Consider the following 24,284-nt stretch of genomic DNA (forward strand, 5'->3'; position numbering starts at 1 on the left):
GGCAGGAATTATCCCGCACGATTGCAACTGTGCATTTCAGAGAGTGTGAAAACCTGTCATCACTAGAGAAGAGCGACTACGCCGACTACGGGACTGACAGGTAGGAGCTACGAGGAGAGACTGGCGGAGCTGAACCTGTTTAGTTCAAGCAAACGGAGATGAAGAGGCGACACGACCAGGTCAGGTACAGTGGGAGGCAAAAGTTTGGGCGACCTTGTTAATAGTTTCCTGTATAAATTGTTGGTTGTTACGACACAAAATGTCAGTTAAATATATCAAACAGGAGACACACACAGTGAGATTGAGGAGTGAAATGAAGTTTATTGGATTTACAGAAAGTGGGCAATAATTGTTCAAACAAAATCAGACAGGTGTATAAATTTGGGCACCACAAAAAAGAAATGAAATCAATATTTAGTAGATCCGCCTTTTGCAGAAATTCCAGCCTCTAAACGCTTCCTGTAGGTTCCAATGAGAGTCTGGATTGTGGTTGAAGGTATTTTGGACCATTCCTCTTTACAAAACATCTCGAGTTCATTCAGGTTTGATGGCTTCCGAGCATGGACAGCTCTCTTTAACTCACACCACAGATTTTCAATTCTATTCAGGTCTGGGGACTGAGATGGCCATTCCAGAACGTTGTACTTGTTCCTCTGCATGAATGCCTTAGTGGATTTTGAGCAGTGTTTCGGGTCGTTGTCTTGTTGAAAGCTTCAGCTTTGTCACTGATTCCTGGACATTGGTCTCCAGAATCTGCTGATACTGAGTGGAATCCATGCGTCCCTCAACTTTGACAAGATTCCCAGTCCCTGCACTGGCCACACAGCCTCACAGCATGATGGAACCACCACCATATTTGACTGTAGGTAGCAGGTGTTTTTCTTGGAATGCTGTGTTCTTTTTCCTCCATGCATAACGCCCCTTGTTATGCCCAAATAACTCCATTTTAGTTTCATCAGTCCACAGCACCTTATTCCAAAATGAAGCTGGCTTGTCCAAATGTGCTTGAGCAGACCTCAAGCGGCTCTGTTTGTGCTTCCTCTTCATCACTCTCGCATACAGCATCTCCTTGTGTAAAGTGTGCCGAATGGTTGAACGATGCCCAGTGACTCCATCTGCTGCTAGATGATGTTGTAGGTCTTTGGTGCTGGTCTGTGGGTTGACTCTGACTGTTCTCACCATTCTGTCTGTCCGAAATCTTTCTTGGTCTGCCACTTCGAGCCTTAACTTGAACTGAGCCTGTGGTCTTCCATTTCCTCAATATGTTCCTAACTGTGGAAACAGACAGCTTCAATCTCTGGGACAGCTTTCTGTATCCTTCCCCTAAACCATGATGGTGAACAATCTTTGTCTTCAGGTCATTTGAGAGTTGTTTTGTGACCCCATGTTGCTACTCTTCAGAGAAAATGAAAGGAGGAGGGAAACTTACAATGGACCCCCTTAAATACTCGGATTCACCTGTGTATGTAGGTCAGGGGTCACTGAGCTTACCAAGCCAATTGGAGGTCCAATAATTAGTTCTAAAAGTTTGGGAATCAATAAAATGACAACGGTGCCCAAATTTATGCACCTGCCTGATTTTGTTTGAACAATTATTGCACACTTTCTGTAAATCCAATAAACTTCATTTCACTTCTCAAATATCACTGTGTGTGTCTCCTATATGATAGATTTATCTGACATTTTTTATCGTAACAACCAACGATTTATAAAGTAATGACTATTAACAAGGTTGCCCAGACTTTTGCATCCCACTGTAGGTCAGGTTAAGGAGCCTGCACTGGTACAGCACGTTGCCACGCCCACCACACGATGAAACGGCTTTGGATCCTGGTTGGCAACTCCTTCTGAAAATGACCCTCTATCTGCCGCAGCCAGGTGTTATGTCTTTGGCCTGGTTCAGCCACTTGGGGTCCTCAACAATGAGGGTCCTGCGAGCCGGATCACCCTCGGGTAATCAGATCACATGGCCATAGTGCTGTAACTGACGCTCCCTCACAATGCAGGTCATGTGCCTCATTCAGGACTCCATAAGCAACACAAAGTCAAACCAGTGGCACCCAAGGATTCAACGATGTGACACACATGAAAGGGTGCAGGCCTGTCTTGGAGAGGGTCCATGTCTCGTAACCAGGAAACACCAGGACTCTGAAGTCTTGGACCTTCGTCCTTTTGTGACACACACACACACACACCCTTTCCAGCGAACTCATGAGCCCCCACGCTCTCCCAATCTGTCTACTGACTCCACAGGATGAAGAGTCACCAGAGCCACATGAATGTCACTGCCAAGGTAAGTTAACCTCTCAATGACGAGGTCGACACTCTCTCTGCAGACAGACATACTGCTGATGGCCGTGCCCAAGACGTCATTAAAGGCCTGGCTCTTGGTTTTGATCAGGACCCTCGCAAGCCCAGACCCTCAGACTCCAGTGTGGTGTAGTGGCCAAGGCTTTGGACTTCAAACTCTGAGGTTGTGGGTTCAAAATCCACTAACAACACTGCATGACCAGAAGCAAGTCACTTCACCTGCCTGTGCTTCAAACAAAAGAAATGGAAACAATGGTAACTCAAATGTTGTAAGTCACCTCGGATAAAGGGGTCAGCCAATTAAATAAATAATAAAAATAAACACACAAATGTTAGAAGTTTTTCTTTACACACATGAAATAAATTACCAAGGAGTAGGGTGGAGTTGTAGGGACACGGAAAAGTCAGCTTTGTGTCATTTGAGACTAATTAGGTGGACAAGATTGGTGAGCTGTGTTGGGCTAAACGGCCCGTTTTCATCAAAATGTTCCTAATGTCCCAATAACTCACACTGAACATAAAGCTGGCACTGTGATAAAGAAGCTGGGTCTAATCATCACCCGACATCATCATCAGGCGCGGTGGCCCACTTTTAAATCACCAACACACATCCATGGGGTGTGGCAGGAAAACCAAAGCCGAAGAGCACATCAAGACACAGGCAGAGCACACAGACTGGGCCAGGATCTCCGAATCAGGAGGTAAGAGCGACTGCGCCACTTTGAACTTCAGCATCAAGTAAATAAAACAAATATTTAAAAAAAAAGAATAGGGAGTGGGGGCACAAATACAGAGAGACAGTCAATCAATCAATCAATCGTTATTCTTTAACCTGTCGGCCATCTTCAAGCCAGTTTAGAAGGACCAGGAAAGTGGCACATACAGTAGCAGTCACTCTCACAACAGAGGGCTGGCATTTGGAAAAGACATCTCGACCGTGAAGCAGTTTATTTATAGGATATTAAAGACATTTAGAAAAGGCACTTCTGTACAACAATAATAAGTTATTCTGAAAGGCAACAACATACGCATTTAACAACATTTACCACAAGTCTTAAAACCATCCAACCCCCAGTAAGTGTTGGACTGTAAAAGGATTCTCAAACTTTATTGTGTGTGTATATATATATATATATATATATACATACATATACACACACATATATACACACACACATATATACACACACACATATATACACACACACATCAAACATTCAGTTAAAAAATATGAAACATTTAAATATTTTGTACCATCAAAAAAAAAAAAAGCACGAATACCCATACATTTCATTCCAAAGCGTCTGCTTTGTTAACAACCAAGACAGCGAAGCCCCCCAGCTCCACACCACATAGTGAAGTAGCAGAGAATAAGCTTGGCACTCTGATGGCACAGTTGGCATTTTACCAGAAAACACAACACGAGTGTTCATTACGAAGACAGACGTCAAGGCACTCCAACAATTTACCCAGCAGTCGATTCCAAACATGTTTGGTTCTGCAAGATGTGAACAGAGACGCTTCTAAGCAGGCCTCGTTCTTTTTTTATTATTTGTTTTAATTTGGAATTGATATTGTCAGGTCTAATAAATATTTCCTGCCACTATAACAGGGTCTAGAACTAAAATGAGTCACTCTCTTTATAACCACCAGTGTCATTTGGTCCACACTAAAAACAAACACACACACACCAAGCAGCCAAAGCAGATCGAGAATTTCCTGACAGTCGAGAAGTAGAACTCGTTTACTACGCCGATTTCCATAAGGCACCAGGCACTACCAACTGAAATAAATGTAATGCTTTAAAGCTCAGTGAACCACTGACACAGTTTTCATGACTGCAATAGCGAAGTCACGCTCACTTCACCATCTTTAGTGAACACACACACACAGTCCAGCAGGATATTCGTCCCATAGGACGCCTTCCAGCAGGGCCCAACAAAAGCAAGCGGACACTTTTATGAAGAGGTCAACGCTGGGCTGGCCGGCCTCCCATATGGACTCGAGTGTCTGCGAGGAGCGACACTAAGAAAATGAAAGTTGTTTTTGGGCTTCAAGAAGTCCCTTCTCATGAGATGGCAGCCCAGACTCTTCTGTGACGGACACACAACTGACCTGCACGAGGAGCCCATGTGGTACAACAGAACATTAATGTCATACGTGCACTTTCATAATTTAAGATTGGATTACATATTTGACGGACACCTTTTGTCCTGTATTAAGCTCATCTCGGTCAATTGTTTATTTCCTTTCATTTGTCTTTTGGTCCATCTTGTCGTTAATTTATTTTCTTTCTTCATTGAGCTGCCCTTGGTTACAATGTTTGCACCTTAAACCATTTCTCTTACTTTACTTGCAAAAACATATATTTAAAAAATAAAAACCAAAAGGTGTAGAGGTGAAAGGCGCGCAGAACTGCCGATTATAACGAGTATCCACAAACTGTGTAAACATTTCTTTGGCCCAAATCCCCGGTGCTCTCATTCTCAGCATTGCATTACTCTGCAGCTCCTCTCAGAGATTTAGCTTTTTGGAGGACGGATATCTGCACACATACGTGCCAGTGGTCTTCTGGACCACCTTATGTGTCCATCAGTGCAGTAGCACACAGTTAACATGGAGTCAGACTTCCTTGTTTGTTTCTACAACTTTGACTCTTCCTTCTCATTTTCACAGTCATTTTCCACTTCCAAGGATTCGTCGCCTTCTCCCTCGGTAAGTATCTGTGCAGGTCCATCTCCGTTGCCCTGTGGGATGCTCTTCTGCTTATGCTGGTTGAAAGTGTACAGCTCATTATCTATCATTTTGCTGGAGCCAATGTGGGTAGGCAACCCTCGTGTAACTACAGGAGGAGGAGTAGGGGGCATATCCCCACCTGGTCCAACAAAAGGCCGGTAAACATCCACCTCGGGAGTGATTGAGCTGTCAGTGTCTCGAAGGAGGTGGCCATAAATCATAGTTTCATCAATGTCAGCATAAATGTGCGATTCATTATCCTTTCTTCCTTTGGGAAATTTTCCTTGTCCTGGATAAAACATGTTCCCACCTGGGTTATAGATCGAAACTTTGGGCTCTCTGCGCTTCTTCAGCCTGGACAACAAATAAATAAATAAATATATAAAGATAATCATCATCATCATCAAGGAATAATACAGTCATAATGCAAGAACAGAATCCATTTGCTGCTAGCCTCCATTCACTGGCGTTTTGCTTATTATGGAGTTTCCAAGCTTTACCCCAAAAATAAAAACTATGCTGGGAACTGACAGAAATGGAGAAACATGCAACACTAAATCCAGGTACACAGGTCAAGTATAACATGGTCACTTTGACGTCAGTTATGTCTTCTGGTAAAATAGAGAGATACTTCAGTCAAACAAATTCTTGATACACAGTGCTGTGAAAAAGTATTTGCCCCCCTCCTGATTTCTTATTATTTTGTGTTTATTTGGGTTCTCCTTGTCTAATATTTAGATTTGTTTGATGATCTGAAACATTCAAATGTGACAAACATGCAAAAAAAATAAGAAATAGGGAAGGGGGCAAATACGTTTTCACAGCACTGTAGTAGGAAAAATATCTTGAATTGAGATCACTGCCTTGAATGGTAAACTGATTATTCTCATGTGGGAAACATTTTGATTCTTCTATGTTTTGGGCTTCAAGACTCACCACAGTAGGCCTTGTGACGTAAATAAAGAAAGTGAAATGAAAAGAAGCCGGTAAAGGGAACGGACAGTAGATGGCCACAGTCAAGATTACAGCCTCCTTCCAGTGCTGAACGTGCTAACGTGAAAAGAGGTGTAAAAGACAAACGCTTTAATTTAAGAATATGTTCTGTCTCAGTAGTGCCTCCAGGGCTGAAGGTGTAATAAATCCCTTTAAAAGATGGATGAGGGGCATTTGAATTTGGCTCAAGTCTGCCTTCAGAGTGGCTTTTCTTCGCAATTGTCGAGTCATAATGAAGGGCCTGCCTGATTAAGACATTTTATAGGATTTAGTGGGTGCTGTGCTAACATGGATAGCTGGGTATGTAGTTTATGGTCGGTTATGCTCTCGTTTCTTTGAGATGGGCAAGGGTATAACAATACTGGGGGCATTGAAAAGAAAAGAATGGATTAACCTATAAGTCCATATGTTAAATACAAGGAATGGAGGCGTCTACTGTATGAAATGCCTCATGATTAAAAAACTAAGATCAAGCTGTGATTTGGATGATTTTGCACTGGTTAATCAGATTGGGTTATTGACAGTATAAGGGGCCAGAAGCAGTAGGGTGTTGTGTCGTGTTTGCCATTATGGATGCAATGAGAAGCCAAACACAATGACCCCTTTTATTAGCTAACTGAACAGATTACTTACATGCAAGCTTTCAAGGCAGCTCAGGCTTCTTCTTCTTCTTCTGGATTACAATCTGCAAGGGCCTCAGTTGCCTCAAAAGCTTGCACTTTGTAATCAGTTAGCCAGTAAAAGGTGTCATTTTGATTGCCTCCTTAATATAGAAGAACTATTACTCCTGCCTCCTATTTTAGTCCTGTTTAAATTGGGCACATTACAAAAGTTTGGGGAATAAAAAAATTATTTCTCTTACCTTCTTTTTGAAACACAGCAGGCAGTTGTAATTATAGCCACAACTGCCAAAGCAGCACAGACTACGCCGAAGATAATTTTCTTGGTATTGTCTAAGAGAAAATGAAAATGAGTTTGTTACGACTAAAATCAGAGTTTTGCAAATGATATTCTTAGACCTTCTTTAACCTGACTCCATTGTGCTTAGACCCGAGGCCAATTACTCATTACTCATTTTTCACAATGTCATATTTCAGTCAGTCAGTATCATCATCATCATCCCCACTATATCTTAACACAGGGTCACGGGGGTCTGCTGGAGCCAACACAGGGAACAAGGCAGGAACAAATCCCGGGCAGAGTGCAATATTAACCAGAACATAAGGACCACTGATGACAAAATTACCACTGTGAGGATCCACAAACAAGGTCAATTCAAAATAAAAACTGAGCAGTTGTTTAGAGTGGGACACAAATGAATGCTTCACTCTTCGTTTAGACAATAGAAAGATGCCATGCCCTCACTTAAAAGCCTGTGGAGAAATACAATCAGCAAGAGGGAGAGAATCCCATCAGAGTGGTTTTCATACGGCCACCCCGGTAGCTCAGGACGGCTCACACGTACAGCAATATTCCATTTTGATTCCTTTAATTACAAAACACATTCCACGCCTGTCAAAGGCGAGTCTGAGTTTACTTGGGTGTGTCTGGGAAATATAGCAAACAGCCCGATCAACAAAAGCTGAACACACAAAAGCTTATTAGCATATGGGGACTAGAATTACACTCAGGTAAGAATTTATTAGGAATTAACGGAGTGGAGGACTGCTTTTTATTTACTGACATTAAGGACTTTGTGAATATTCATTGCTGCTATGAATGATCACTTCTATATTTGTGGGGACTGTCTGTCCATAATGTCTTTGATAACAAGTTAAACTTGCTTCTCAAAAGAAGGAAGCAACCTGCTCACATGTCTAAAAGCTATACGAGCACCTTCACTGCAGCAGCCGCCGCTTCTTAAGTGTAAGTTGGCTTTATGAGGACCACGAAATGTAGACGACGACCGTCACTGGAAGCAGGAAATCTTAAGTTTTATGAACACCAGAATAAATGGCAAATGATGCCTTTAGTGACAGGCAAAGATTTATGAGGTCCTTTGGGACAGGATCAGCAGAGCACACCACACTTAGATTAGCTTTATACGGTCAGTAAAGGAGCTGATAAGGGGATTGTGCCACCGCCATTACTGAGGTGCATGTGCAGAAGAGGTTAAAACACCAAATAACACCACAACCATGGAGCCACCTGGGAGACTGAACATCTAGCATAAAATGTTAATATATAAAAAAAAAAGAAAAATACAAACTGTACATTGTAAAAGAAAGATTAATATTTCATAAGCTCATTAAATACACAGAATACAGTAATAATGAATGAATATAATGAACATTCACTGTTGCATAAACATGGGAAAAAGTAAGAACAGCCCATGGGAACTCTGGACTTTCTCAACATATCTGAACAGGCAAACAATGCCTACAGATAAAGGAGACGTTCACCTGAATAAAAAGGTAAGTGTGCGTCTGTTTGTCTTCCATTCTAACAGATGGCATCACAAACCTTAACACACTGCTTTTATGAATCCCATACCAAAAAGAGTATAACAGAGACGGCGCGTTACAAACGTTAATGCTTACATTTCAGCCCATCCTTGATGGGTAGCACAGCTAGTACTGGATTGAAAAGACAAATTCTCCTTGTCTTTTTATTCACTTATTTAAAAAAAAAAATAACAGATGACACATATAAACACATAATGATCTACTGAGGAAAGAGTAAGTCCATAGTTTGCCTCGGAAGCTGGCATTGCCCCCTTTAGCAGCAATGACTTCTAACAAGCATTGGGCTTTACTGCCCACCAGTCTCCTCCATGTAAAATTCCTTCAGTCTCAAGATGTTTGTGGGTTTTCTTGCATGAGCCCATTTCAAATCCCCCTCACAACATTTCAATGGGATTCAAACCAGGTCTTTGACTAGGCCAGTCACATCATCCTCCACTTCTTCATGCTTAGTGGATTTGCTCGTGTGCATCGGATCATTCGAATGCTGAAAGGTCCATTTCTGGTTCAACTTCCACTTTCTGACTGATGGCCTCACTTTGATAGGATGCAGAATTCATAGCGGACTTGATGACTGCAAGCCACGCGAGCACTGAGAGAACAAAGCAACCCCAAAACAGAACATTTCATACTGTGCTTCACGGATATTAGGAGGTTCTTCTCCTGAAATGCAGTCAAATTTGTCTACAATAATTCTTTGCATTCATATATTGCTTTTCTCACTACTCAAAGCGCTCAGCAATTGCAGGTTAAGGGCCCAACACAGCAGAGTCCCTATTGGCATTTACGGGATTCGAACCGGCAACCTTCCGACTGCCAGTACAGATCCCTAGTATTTTGTGGCCCAAATACTCTACATTGGGTGGAGTGGTGGCTCTGAGGCTAGGGATCTACACTGACAATCAGAAGGTTGCCGGTTCAAAGCCCGTAAATGCCAAAAGGGACTCTGCTCTTTTGGGCCCTTAACCTGCAATTGCGGACTGCTTTGAGCAGTGAGAAAAGTGCTACATAAATGCAAAGAATTATTATTTATTGTTATATCTCTGATTCACCTGGCCAGAGCATGTTGTTCCAGAAAGCCTGGCCTTTGTCTAGATGTTTAACGGTAAACTGCCGTCTTGCTGGAATGTTCTCTTTGGACAGCAAAGGCTTTTTCCAGGCACATCCCACATGCCGGTCACAAATGTACAATGACTTTCTGACTGTAGACGCATGCACTTTGACATCAGCTGTTGCAAGAAGTTAACTGTTGATCCCTCACTGAAAGTTTGTGGGACTTGGAGATTTCTTTTACTATCTACCGGTCAGCTCTTGGGTTGAATTTGCTGGGCCGGCCAGTCCTCGACAAATTAGCAGCATCAACGCCACTTGTAGATGATCTTCTTGATTCTACATAATTTGCCTCTCTTTTGAAATCCATTACTAGACTTCCTTGGCATCTACAACCTCTTTTTAAAGCTCTTTTGATCTTGGCATGATGACACCACACACATCAAAAGCAAAGAGAAGCCCAGACCCTCGATATCTGCAGTTTAAAATCAGACAGTCAGGTCCCTAAGGAGCTCCTAATCACTGGCGCCTCATCCGGAACACAGGTTTAGAATTTGATGGCTTTGAAGTGGAGATACACGTACAGGCGTGACACATCTGCACATCTGCTCAATTAAATTATGAGAATGAATACTTCATGTCACTTGTGTGAGTCTTTTGTTCAAGTATATCACCTTTATCTGTAGGCCCTGTTTGCATGAAGATCTAATGTTTGCCTGTTTGAATATGTAAAAAAAAGTCAACAATTTCCATGGGGTGTACTTACTTTTTCACATTATCCTTTCAATCATGTATTTAACAGATGGACTCAATCCGGCAGCTGCATTTAGACCTACTGGCGGATATCACACGTTCTTAAAAACGCATACTGTATAATTGTGCTTTCAGCAGCAGTGCTTTTCCTAAATAAGTGTTAGTGGTCACACACAAGTCCGCCTTGCTATGTAGAGACACATTTAACATATGAGACAATATGGACCATGTAAACCTATAAGATCACATGATACAAACCTTGACTTTTTACAATGATCGCATTCCCCACTTTTAGCACATGTCGGCGACCTAAACTTTCACAGTTGGTAATATTCAGCCAGAAACTCTGCAGCATGGTCACCGATCCCGGGAGGGCGACATCTTCTCGGAAGCTTAGTTCTTCTTCTTTAGAGTTATGACCCATAATGCCGATAACTGCATGGCCCTTTACACACTCCGGCCTTGTAGTATTGAAGAACTGGAGCTCAGCCTGTGTCTTTGGAGGAAGAGATATATTCCAGGAGACAGATGCCAGGGAGGGCATCCCTGCAGGCCAATGTGGGCTCACTAGGTAGACTGGGAGCTCCTTATCAGGGGAAACTGTGAAAATGTAGCTTTCTGTGGAAAGAACAAGCAAGAGAAATGTGTCGTAGATTGTAAGAGCATTAATGGAACTCACGTGCAAAGCTTGTTTTAACTGTAAAATGCATTTCAATTTATTATACATGGATAAATTCTGGAGCACATTTACATTAATCAAGTCTTACCGAGGACAACATGATTATGTACAGCACCTGCAGCAGCACCTCAAGCTCAGGATCAGTGAACTTGGAGGATGTGGTTAGCCTGCATTATGATTACATTTACTTATTTGGCCGACTCCTTTATCCAAGGCGACTTGCAAAATTTGAGATACAAGTGGTTACAGTTTGTTTTTTCAGTTGGAGCAAACGCAGGTGAAGTGACTTGCTTAGGGTCACACAGAGTGGGGTTGAACTCAAAGACTCTGGGCTTGCAGACGTAGGTCCAAGACCCTAACCACTACATTACACAGCCAGCCATTGTAGTAGTAAATAAGCAGATCTTGCTCAGGCGCCCTTTAGAGAGTTAGGGTGCACCTCTATGGTGGCAAAGAAAGGGATTCCAGACCAAAGAGGTAGAGTTGGATGGTGACTCTGATAGCTCTGAGATGGCTGGCAGGAATGGGGAGCCCCAGCAAGTCACCTCAAAACATGTCCCCAAGATGGGAAAGAGGTAGTGACAGTGGGGAGACCCAAACATTAGGGGGACCGAGATGCAGATTTGCTCAAAAGGTGGAGCGTCATTTAAGGTGTGTTGCCTTCTGGGTGCACAGGTGGGAGACCTCCCTAGTAGGGTGGATAAGCTCCTGGTTAGAACAGTGGCTGATGCAGTAGCCATTGTCCATGGTGCAGCAAATGACATACAAAAGAGTAGGCTGTCAGGTCCACAATCCAAACTGAACATTTCCTACAAATCTGTGGAGAAGAACGGACAAGGTGTTCTTCTCTGAACTTCTGCCTGTGCCACATACCAATCCAGGTCAAGACTGAAGAGATCAGAAGGTTTAGTGTGTGGCTCAAGTCTTGTGGGGGATAAAGGGGCATAGGTGGTCACACCCCATATTTGCCCTACCTCACACTGCCTGCCTTGTGCAGCTCAAGTCACGGTTTACAGGTATGTTCAGGTCACATCTGGTGACGTGGTGCATCAATTTAATATAATGCTGTTGCTGGGATTGTGCATCTGCACTTGACTGGCAAACAGCTCATCAGTATAAGCTGGCATAGATGAATACAGCTACACTGGGCAAAACATAAGCCACCTCATGCTCCTCCTAATCAAAGACTATGTAGTGTTTATTCCACCATGTTAACAGGACTCCACTGTGCCCTAGATATCATATCGTAAAGTTAACATCATTTACCAATCAAGCTTTATCAGACTCAATATGACTTCAGCTGAAAGAGAGAAGAAGAATTAACATCAGCTACACCAACAGCGCTGAGACACCCTGCTCCATAACCTGCCAGTCTGTAGATCTGCTACCCTACAGCACAATGTGTGGAGTACAAGTCACAGGAGGTGACGCTCAAGCTTTATAACACACTGGTGAGGCCTCATCTGGAGTCCTGTGTGTGGTTTTGGTCTCCAGGCTACAAAAAGGACATCTCAGCACAAAAAAAAAAGGTCCAGAGAAGAGCAACTCAGCTGATTCCAGGGCTATAGGGGCTGAATTATGATGAAAGATTAAAAGAGCCGAGCCTTTATAGATTAATCAAAAGAAGATTAAGAGGAGACCTGACTGAAGTGTTTAAAATTATGAAAATAATTAGTGCAGTGGGTCGAGACGGTGACTTTAAAATGAGTTCATCAAGAACACGGGGACACAGTTGGAAACTTGTTAAGGGTAAATTTTACACAAACATCAGGATATTTTTCTTTACAAAAAGAACGATAGGCACTTGGAATGGGCTACCAAGTAGCGTGGTAGACGGTAAGACGTTAGGGACTTTCAAAACTTGAATTGAACTGGCGAGCTTCACTGGGCTCAATGACCTGTTCTTGTCTCGAGTGTTCTAATTTGTAATTATGTTATAATGTAACCATTACACGGAACAAACAGGGATTCACATTCCAGTTTGCTTCCGTTCACAAAAGATTTTCAGAGTAAGAAAATGATGATGAAATCTAGACATTTATATCATGTACTCCCCTAATATGTTTTATATTAAAATTACGTAGTAGAATGTAGTGGAGTGAAGAATTCTTGTCAAAAATGCATTTCCAACTTCCCCGTCATGTCAAAAGACCTTCTTAAAGTAAAACTTAGCTGGATTAAACTAATAATGGAGAGGTTCATTTAGTTGTGTGTTGAGCACGGGAGCAGCTCATGTAGGCCTGATTCACACTCTGCGTATGTAGAGACGTTTAAGACAAACACGTTTCCAATGTGCTTACTCCCCAGGAGTCTGCCTGTCATTTTGTGTTTAAATAAATTTCTCTAGTAAGGCAAAAAAAAAAAAAAAATTCACTGGAGTAATTTGCTGTCACATGCTGACCTGTTTGCGGAGTCATATCATAGGTGCTGTGGTGTTCTGGTATTACGATGCTCCCTTTGCCAAATATGATGACAATTACAGCAATGGCATTCATGGATCAGGTGTGTGTGTGCTCAGCCTCACTCCTGGAGTCACCAAAGGGCGGTTTACAACAAATGGCAAAAGGTTGAGCTTTCTGTGTTATGTGATTCCCTGCTGGGGAAAATACACACAAACATTCCCAGTGAATATTTATGAGCATTCTTCACGTGCCAACAAGTAGAAAATGTGTGAACAACATGCAACATGTCACATTTTTAAAAACTCACTGCACTATACAGGAAGGTGACAACAGAAGAGAATTGACATTACTAGGTGACATCTCCAACGACTTAGTCATAATAACACTCTGCAACTCACTACAACAACATCAAAATGGCTTACTTTCACAGCAGCAAGTAGCTAGCTTTAGGGTGAGCTCGTGAGTTAACGGCTAACGAGTACTCACCCGGAAATACAACACATACTGTGCCCACAAACAGTGAGGAACATTGGCGACTGCAAGAAAAGAAGGAAACAGAGTGCGTTAACTGTGCAAACAGAGGAAAGGCTTGTTGAACTTTTGAACGAGCACCGATAGATGTCTGTTCAATGTTCAGTCATACCGCTGCACACTAGAAAAAGATAAAAATGAAAGACTTGTGTGTTGAGGGTAAAATACGTTTCCTTCTTTTCATAATTTAGGTCTGTAAGGCCATTATTGTTACCTGCACTGTGATATTTTTACTTGTACATGCTAATCAACATGCAACAGAGTCATTCTCTTATTCCCTTTGGGGCACAGACAATAAAGTCTTATCTATCTATTCTCCAGTGCCATGATTGTACATCTTTGACGGATTAGTAGAGTTCATAGTTTCATTACAATTAAGAACAGAACCCTCATCTGCCATAAAGTGCCCCATTCGCACACTCTGATTTCAAGGCATGTGGGATGAATCCAACACCCCGACTGGTAACCCCTATGAAAAGACAACACCACAAGGGCAAGAAATGGAGTTGGGATGATGTTATTCCGAATCATTTTAAGGTATTTATTTTATTTTAAAAACTGCCTGAAGAAGAGGCCCGAGTTACCTTGAAAGCTTGCATATCGTAATGTCTTTTGTTAGCCAATTTTGCTTGACTTCTCATTACATCCATAATGGTTAACACGGTACAACACCCGACCACTACAAGGTATTTTAAGGTAAGGGTGTTCTCAAAAATCAATTAATAAACTCTCAGTACATTACAACAACCTTTATGGGGGGAAAAAAAAAACTAGCAACCATTTCTCTGCATTACATCTGTCAGACGGATAACAATGTATGCCATTAACTTGAATTTCAGTGGGAAAATGAGTTTTTAATTTAGGACCTTGAATATCAAAATCAGTCAGCATGTGCATCCCTGTCTCAAGGCACAATTATTTCTGGCAGCAGCAGCACCGTCGTCACCCTTCAGTTCTTGCTGGAGCTCCAGGAGTGAATTGGCTTACAGTATCCGGGCCTGCTAAATCAAGTATACGATCACACAGTTCTAAGGGGTCACTAACTTAGAGGCGAGCATAAGCACTTAGAAAACAACAAAAGGCCATTCAGCCCCGTCTCATAGCTAAGCGGTTCCAAAATCTCATCCATGTATTCATTCATTTTTTTTTTTAAATTTGGCAAGCTTCCCCCTTCAGCACCATAAAGGAGTACTGCATATGCAGACAATACACACCAGGAGAAAGGGGGCTTCCTTGATGACACAAACACAGCAAACATTTACTACAGAACTGCCTTGGTTTTAACCAAAAATGGAACACTTGGAGAAAGTTTACTTACCAGCAATCTCATTTCCAATGGAAACATTAAAAGTCGGATCCATGGCTTCACTGGCATTTCCCTTTTCCACTGGCAGCAGAACCACAGAGATATTAGAATGGATCTGAACTTTTTCAATTGACCCTTGAGAACAAAAGGTGCCCATCACAGATTGGTCTGCCTTTACGAGTTTATAATAGAAGGTCCCACTGCACTTCTGTCCAGGTAGTAGCTGTTGTAATTTGCCTTTGCTGGGTACCAACTCTATGGCACCATTATCAGGAGCCAAAACCTGCCAGGTAAAACTTTCCAGGGAGAAGGGCAGGTTGGCTAGAACAGTCGGTATGGTGAGAGGCATATTAATAACATTGCAGTTTTGAAAGTCGTCACATCCTGCAACAGAAGGGCATTGCAGCATTGTTAGCATCATTTCCGTTCATATGCTGATTAAGGTGCAATTGGAAAAAACAGAAAATGCCAGTCTACCAGTTATTATAAAAAAAACAAGTATAATAGAAAGGCCCTTTGATACACCACATGGTCAAAGCTGCTCCAGAAACTTTGACAAACATCCAATTCTATAAAACACAAAAAAGCTGTGGTAGCTGTTTGACTGTGGAGATTATTCAGAGCATATCCATTTTTGAATAACTGTAATGACATTATTCCTTATTAATCTAATTTCAATTAAAAAAAGTGTTTTATATTGTTACAGAAGACACAGATTTGCATATTTTGTGTATTTCTGATGCTGCAGAAACACATTATTATTTACAACAACAATGCTTTAGGAATAGCCAATCAGAATGGTACATTTTGTTATTTATCAGGCTTTTTTTACCGCACACACCATTGCTCTATTTACAGTTTAAAATAATTTACAGATAATAGTTAACAAGGCATTAAGAGTAACTGGGCCACAAAGGTGCCTGGTATCCATTATTATTTTATTTAAGAATCGCGGTGCTAACACAAAGTTAATAAGTGAAATGAAACTCCTGCTACTGTGGCGACTGCATTTGAAATGCGCAGCTCTAATCAAGCGGCTGCCTTTGGACAGGCTGTCAAGGTGTAGTGGCTCACTTTGATGCTGCTTTCATCATATGGCAGCAGAGCGGGCAAGTCACAATGTTGTTGTTTGCGACCTCCATGTGCTCTCGGTACCCAAAGGGGGAAGTAAAGAGATTCCCCATATAAGCTGGAGTTTGGCTGGTGTTGCACAACTAATGGTAAATAACCGTACTAGAAGAAAAAACTGATGAGCAAGGCAGGCGGAAAAAGTAGGTTGTCATGTCTGAAAAAGAGCTGTTTGCTGTTGGGTTACAATAGAAGGTACTATTTCTGCTTGTAAACTGCCATTACAAAAACTGCACAAAGCAACCATTGAGTGCAATGTACTATCAGTTGCATGCAGCAAGCTGACATTGCTATTACAAACAATAACGGATGAACCAATGTTAACTTTTACTTCCTCAATATTTAGTATTATGGATTAAGGAAATTCATTTATATTAAATTCTTCTAATAAATTAACCTATAAAGTGTTACTGTACTTACTGTTCACAATGTATGTCACCATTTTGGATTGACATCACAGGCCTGAATTTGTGAGTAGTAATTCCAAGTTTGGGGTGCGTTCTCTTTGCAGTTTCCTAGTCTGATGTCAGAAATGGCGAGTTCTAAATGTTAGTCGAATGCTGCATAAATGTCAAGGCTGCTGGTTCATTTCCTCGATGTCCTCACACTCACTATACAACCCTAACAAGTCCTCTGTTAGAGCTCTAATTATATATACATCCATACAAACATTCATTCACAATTCCACTGAATCCCATTTAGGATTGTGGAACAATCAGCAACACTGCACTCAAAGTGGGAAACAACCCAGGAAACGGAGGCAGCCCACCCAAGCACACACCCACACAGGCCCAATTCAGAGTCAACAATGAACTCATCCTACAGCTCTTCGGAAATGTGGGAGGACAACAGCAGAGGGCAGAGGAAAACCCATGAAGACAAAGGAAGAGAGCACAGATTTCACAGAAACAATGACAAGATGTGGGATTCAACCCCTGGATTGTGGATGTGTGAAGTAGTATATATTATAGTGCCTGGTCTGATTGTTTAAAAAATAAAATTAATTCTGATGATTTATCATGTTATCTTAAACACAAAATAAAATGAAGTGTCACTTTTAGCACAATGATCCTTTCTCTACGAGGTGTGGATCTGCCTGACCCCAGCATACATTATTTGGTCTATCACAGTTTCATCTTGCATATGCTGCTGCTGCTGCTGCTGTAGGTTTTTCCTTTTGCAGGGATTTTTCATGGATTCAATTACATGGCTCAAAGGCATTACCACAATCACCATGCAGTACACACACAGCATGTCCTATGCCAGGGGTCTGCAAAGTCTGTCCTGGAGGGCCGATGTGTCTTCGGGTTTTTTGTTCCAAACCAACTGCTTAATTAGAAACCAATTCTTGCCAATTTTATTTAATGGGGTGTCTGCCATATCAGCTCATTTTTATATCGCAGATGTTTTTTTCCGTTCCAAGAGTATCATTTAAATGATTTGTATTCTGAAGTGGATTAGTAATTCTCAGTCCTTCAGTTTTGTTTTTTATTTGTTCAGTTTCCTTCTAAATACTTTATTAAAGCAGAAGGTCACAATGAATACACGCCGGTGAAAGGGAAAGAAGTTAGATGGAGAACTGCTTGTCCCTTTGTCATTTGCATCTTACTGCTAACTAAGAGTCATTAAAATAGTGAATGCAGCTGTGCAAGACTAAACTAAGCCATTAAGGGCAGATAATCGGAATAAGCGAGACAATTAAAATGAAGAATAAAAATGTTGCTTGAGCAATAACAGCATGAACAGCAATAATTGACTTCTCAGTAAGAAATTGGTTAGGAACAGAAGCCTGCAGCCGCTAGAGCCTTCAGGACACAGTTTGCAGACCCTTCCACATGCCATTTGCTTTTATGACACTGGCTTTAATTCAACGGATTCATTTAGTACAACATTTGTTGAAAGAAAAAGTTGGCTTCTCACCTATGACTTTATTAATTTCCATACCAAGATGTTCTATATTGCAGTCACGAATGAGTAAATCTGTAATGTTGCCCGACTGCAGGGTAATTTCTGATTGACAGTCTGTAGAGATGCAGATCTGACAGTCTCGATTTACTTTCTTCTGCTTTATTTTCAAATGCATTCCATACTCTTTCTGTAGGTCAATAGTATAGCGTGCTAAAAGGAATAAAAAAAGAAAGAAAAAAGATTAAATGAGGAAAAATACAACAGACTGTTATTACACACTCAAACTGGGGCATTCTCAAAGTCAATAAAGGACAGGGGGCTAACCAGTGAACTTGAGAGTATACTTCCCTGTCCACTTCTGAAGCAGCTTTGGCTCAGTTCAGGATCAGGGAGAGATGGAGGCAATCCGTGAATCTAGGGGCTTAAGGCAGGGACCTACCCACTCTCACTAACTTAGTCATTGGTATTCATTAGTCTTTACTAGTGTTAAGTGAAAAAAAAAGTACATATTATATATTATATTTATATACATAAAAGCCAAATACCACAGACTCGCTCATCACAAAATCTCCCGAACCATGAGGACTTGGGACTTAGAATTTGGAATGTAGGTTACCCTTGGTCCATAGGTGCTCGCTAAGAAACGGTTTTAAAAATGTCATGGTCCAAGCACGAAATTTCTTACTTTTTTAGACCTGTTTGTATGTCTGTTCGCTTTTCACGAGAGAACTACTTAACGGATTTAGATTGGTTTTTTTTTTCTATAATTTGCTTGAACATTCCGTTGATTTTGCGAAGTATCACAGTTCGTCTGCAGTACCGATTTATTAGCGTGAATCCGACAGAGACTCATTGGGCTGCGGGGCCCTCCCCACTGACGTGTCTGCATTAGGGCACAACCTTAACTCCGCTTAGTTAGTGAACGTGAGAACTACTTAACACATTTAGATTTTTTTTTTTCTAGAATTTGCCTGAACAGTTAATTTTGCGACTTCTCTCTTTGCGCTAAGAATCATAGTTCGCTTGCAGGAGCGATATATGCGCACTAATCTGAGAGAGAGGCTGAGGGCCGAGAGGAGGGGGAAGCTTGACGTCAGCAGCAGAGAGCTGGGCAGATAGATATATATCTGTGCCAAGTGCTGTGTAATGAAGAATTCTGCTAATGACACTTTAAAAAATTGAATCAATCTATCACTGCTTATATTATGGAGTAACTAAAACATGTTTTATTTTTTTTTGTATTTTACATAGAAGCATTAAACTCAGAGTTTTCTTTGGGGTTATGGGCTTCACTTTGATTAAGCTGAAATGATTTTTTACATACCCGGTAAGCTGGTATTGGAGACCTGCACTTGAAATTGCAAGTTGAGAATCCCAGGGTCATTGGGTGTCATTTCACAGTTTCGAAGAGACATGTTAAAGTTTCCAGAAATAGGATTTTGCCAAACTTCTGTCAATGGTTTGGAAATAGTCGGTGTATATGTCAGACCATATTCTACTGCTACACTCTTCTTCTCACATTCAGGCTGACTGTAATTTAGAAACTGGATTGTGGCATTGTGTTTCTGAGGGACACCAAAATTCCAGGACATCAGGTCGTCATCAGGGAAACTCTGGGGGTAGTTGGGTGAAAGAAACTCATAGGTCAAACCTGGTGACAAAACCACTTCAACAATGCCAAGCCCTTAAAGAGAGAGATGACAAAAAAAAAAAAAAGCATTATCTAAGCTTGCATGAAATTGAAATCAACACACAGCACAAATCACAAATGTAACACACATCTTTCATTTTCTCTGTTTTGTATCATTATTCAGATAGCTTTGAATATTATGAATTTTCTTCCTTTATTCTAATTTAAATCCTCATGACAATCATCACAGTATTTTGATTAAATACCTTTGCTACAAGTGAATTCTCTGACGCTTCTAACTTTGAGACAGTTTGCCAGCCATAGTGTGATCAGCATGGTAATGGAAGCTTTGGTCGTCCCTGTCAGAATAGTACTGTTTGCTCCAATATGTCAACATAATTAAAGATGTGTGTGCAGTTTATTATTAATTTATTTAGCAAATGCCTTTATCCAAGGCAACTTACAAAGCAAGTTTGGCAAGAATGCATAGAAGGTGCAAGCAACAAAAGTAACAGAGAGCAAGATAACAAAAGGGAGTACGACTACATAATTAAACCTGCAGCCAGCCTTAAGACACAAATCAGCATCCTAATCTTTGTCAGTACAACAGCCGCTACCCCAAGAAAAGAGAAACTTAGCAGTTCTAAAATATTTAATGAAAAGGCGCATTTTCAAAAGACCCCTAAATGAGTGAACTGGATGCAGTTGAAGTAGACAGGGAGATTATTCCACAGCTTTGGAGCAAGAATGGAGAAGCATGTGCAGTCTTGGCACCCCTGAAGCACTACAACCTGCACTTCAGGACTGGTAATCCACCTGAAGCTAAGCAAAGCGACATACTGTAAACGTGATTATTATTATTGTCTGGCAAGAGAATGGATGGTCTGCAGGCAGAACGGAGACTTCTTCAAGGGACATATGGAGAGACCAAAGCCTGGAGATACTGAGGAGCAGAACCATTCAGTGAACTGTAGGTCAAGACAAGAATTTTCAAAAGCAAGAAGGTGGAGAGAGGAGAATCAGAAGGCAAGTACAGGAATACTGACTTGGAAAGGTTAAGTTTAAGATGATGTGCATCTATCCATGATGAGAGGGCAGAAAGACAACCAGAGATCCGGCCGTAACCTGTGGGCAGTAACAGGCAAAATGAGAGAAAAATCAAAATCATCGGCATTGAGGTAGCAGGAGAAGAAACTACATTGCCTAAGGAGTGAATGTGGAGAGAAAAGACTGATCCTTGAGGAACACCTGTGGAGAGTTTCTGTAGAGGAGATGTTAGACCAGGAGACACAAAAGGATCAGTGAGAAAGGTATGGCTTGGACCAGTTCAAAGCAGAATCCTGGATTCTGAGTTTATTGAGTGAAGAGATAAGCAGAGAGCAGTTCATGGCGTCAAAAGATGATGAAAGATCAAGAAGCTGCTCGAGCAGATCTAAGAGCATGTGTGACAGATGAAGTAACCAGAAATCCAGATTAGAGAGGATCGAATATATTGCCAGAGGGATAAGAGGGTAGGTTGCTTACAGACCACATGTTGAGGCATCCTGGACAGGAATGGAAGATGGAAGACAGGGTAGTAACACTCAATGGCAGATGGACTGAAATAGGGTTTCTTGAGAATAGTGAGTTGGGATTACATGAGATTAATTAATCCTGTACATGATCTTCCATATTATGAGATATGTTTGTATATTTCAAATACTATTTCTCCAAAGATGAAACACCAAAATCTTTAAAATGTCTTAAGTCTCAATGGCAAAATCTGAAACGTGTTCTGCCCCGAAGGAAACTGATATGGGATGATGGAGAAATGGAATCAGGAAATGGAACGTTGTCAAAACAACCAAACCCAGATTCATTAACCGTAAAGACTAATGAACTGTTTGTCAAAAATAAAAAGCTAAAATATTCATCCACAACAAACCAAGAGCAGAAAATAAAAACCAGAAACCTACACCCAATCAAGTTGCACAATTGGTTCATGTTATCCACAGTCTTGGACAAGCCAGCAAGTTTGGTTGCCCCTGCTTAGTAGCACATTAACAATCCATAACGGAAAACAAAATGGCATTGTGTAATGATGTGAAAATAATTTAACACAAAACGCTCTTTAAACTTAAATGAAAACAAAAACTCACATACATTTCTAAAAGTAACCAGGTTACTCAAAAATCATGAAAATAATATTAAAAAAAATTTTAATTTTGGCGAAAAAAACATTTCTATAATGCAACATTAACAATTTAAACAGTTTTTTTCTTATTTTTTTTACTGGATTAATGTTCTACCTTGAGTAAAGCTACAGCTCACTTGATGATTATGTTTCATGCTTACGTTTGATTGACTTTGTGATCTCGATGGTAAACCCTGGCTGATTCACCTTTTCCTTGCCCAGGATCCTGAGGTACAGCTTTGTTTCATTCATGACATTTATTTTAGAAATGGCACCTTGCCTGCAAAACGTGCCAATACTTGTCGGGTTATAATTTGTTTTTGTCAGGATGGTGTAAGTCATCTGATCTTTGCAGTTCTCCAAAGGGTTTATTTGGCTAATGCCAGTTCCTGGGAAATTCAACACAAGTGACCTTTGAGGAGAAACCTTGATCATCCAAACCAAGGTCCTGTTGAAGTTTGGGAAATCCAAGGAGAGCAGTTCAGTGACATCAGAAGCACATGAATTAGAGCTGCAATCTGAAAAGACAAGAAAATGGTATGATTGAATTGTATTTATATCTTTGTCACATACAAAGTCTTTAGCACACACGGCTGTCAGCATAATGCAGAACACTGGAGGATGGTGGCAAGGGGGTCTAACAGAAGAGTGGGCACAAAATATTAAAACCTGACCAATTGAACTATAGAAATTAAAAATAAACAAGCATAAAACTTTGTAGAAAAGTAGACTACACTTTTTTCCATTTACACTATGAGTGTGTTTGTTATTTAAGTGATGGCAGCAGCACTGCAATCAATGAGCTGCAAACTACTTTTTTATTATATGCTGTAGACTGTCAAGTCAAATCAGCAAATGGCACAGATTGTCAAGCCAAACAGGAGTACTGCTACTCTGAGCACAGTCGGTACAAACCTACCCAGCTGACAGTTTGGACAGAAAATGTAATTTATTGCTACTTTTAAAAACCAAAAATTTTGAATGAATAATAGGCAGAAGGACAAAGACCCTTCTACCCTCTGAAAAGCGTATGGAGTTGTCCAGAGATTGGATTAATTCACAAACTGCTGTGAAAAAAACAAAACAGAATCAGAGGGGTCTGTGTTGCTACTGGTGAGAGCGTGCTGCATGGATGTATCTAACCAACGTATGACCAGTAAAAGGTTTGGTTTTACTCTCAGTCCACAGCCAAATCCTCAGGGGTGAGCTCACCCACACTGCACCCTGCCTCTGAGTATGTGGTTTTGAGGCCTACACCACTGCAGATAAATGCCACTGAAACTGGCATTTTTTGATCCCACTTATCATGTCTGCTACAATAGAATTTCTTAAATATCAGCCAAACAGATCTTTACAGATTATTGTGATGACCTTTACTGGGAAACCTTATAGTTATTGCCTTTAACCATCAACACAGGCTAAACCATTTAGCTCGGACTGCTTGGTAAAGACTGGCATTACACTAAACAGGAGGATTACCAAACATGTCAGGGCATCTGCAAAAAGAAAAATAGATAAAGGTTATTCCAACACTCAAAAATTAAAAAAAGGATCAAGACACAATGCTTCAGGTGTTCAGAGCTCATCGTGTTTAACTATACGGCCGAAATGCTGTGCCTCTAACCTTCTTAACTTTTTCTTTAGCTTTAGGAAGAGCCTTTATGTATTTTTTCTTTCTAAACAGGTGAGTTTTATTGATTCTTTGATGTTAAATACTATCTTATGACACTTTAGTGTGTAAAAATTAACATTAAGCTATAAATTCCCATTTCAGAAACATTACTACAATGATCTGCTCAATGAAACACAATTGGAGTTGTTTAAATGATCATATTCTGATTCTTCTGATGAAGATGTGTGGCTGTACTAATGCTGTTGTAGTAATGAAAGAGGATTTCTTTTCTACTTACTTATACTCCTGACGATCTCTATGTTGAAGAAATCCTGTGGCTGTGTACAGTTGAATTCAAACGTCCTGTTTGGGCCCGGGGTGAGGGTGATGTTGGCAGTGCAGGCCTGCTTGCCATTAGTTGTAATGCATATGGCGCATTTACTGCTGGGGGATGTAGAGGCAATGGCGACAGTGGTGTTCCCTTGTATGGTCATCATCACCGACTCTAAAAGCAGACCACAGAAACACATCAATGCAGTGCTACAAAAAAAGGTTTGCCCCATTTCCGATGTCCTTCATTTTGTACATTTGTCATAATGAATGGTTTCAGG

The 24,284-nt window shown here is 41.0% G+C and overlaps 1 protein-coding gene across 3 annotated transcripts in view; it reads right to left on the reverse strand.

Annotated features, from left to right (window-relative positions):
- Positions 1–4,852: 4,852 nt before the first annotated feature.
- Positions 4,853–24,284, reverse strand: part of LOC120515585 (CUB domain-containing protein 1-like) — a 57,018-nt gene continuing 37,586 nt past the window's right edge. For all 3 annotated transcript variants that reach the window (XM_039736688.1, XM_039736687.1, XM_039736686.1), the window contains exons 2-9: positions 23,972–24,178; positions 22,223–22,579; positions 19,583–19,942; positions 18,271–18,468; positions 15,235–15,606; positions 10,563–10,922; positions 6,902–6,992; positions 4,853–5,400 (exon numbers count right to left, since the gene is read on the reverse strand). In XM_039736688.1, coding sequence (XP_039592622.1) covers positions 4,953–5,400; positions 6,902–6,992; positions 10,563–10,922; positions 15,235–15,606; positions 18,271–18,468; positions 19,583–19,942; positions 22,223–22,579; positions 23,972–24,178 — 2,393 coding nt within the window. In that variant the 3' untranslated portion in view covers positions 4,853–4,952. The remainder of the gene's footprint in view (positions 5,401–6,901; positions 6,993–10,562; positions 10,923–15,234; positions 15,607–18,270; positions 18,469–19,582; positions 19,943–22,222; positions 22,580–23,971; positions 24,179–24,284) is intronic.

The sequence above is a fragment of the Polypterus senegalus genome, chromosome 15 (genome assembly GCF_016835505.1).
Source record: "Polypterus senegalus isolate Bchr_013 chromosome 15, ASM1683550v1, whole genome shotgun sequence".
Taxonomy (NCBI): domain Eukaryota; kingdom Metazoa; phylum Chordata; class Cladistia; order Polypteriformes; family Polypteridae; genus Polypterus; species Polypterus senegalus.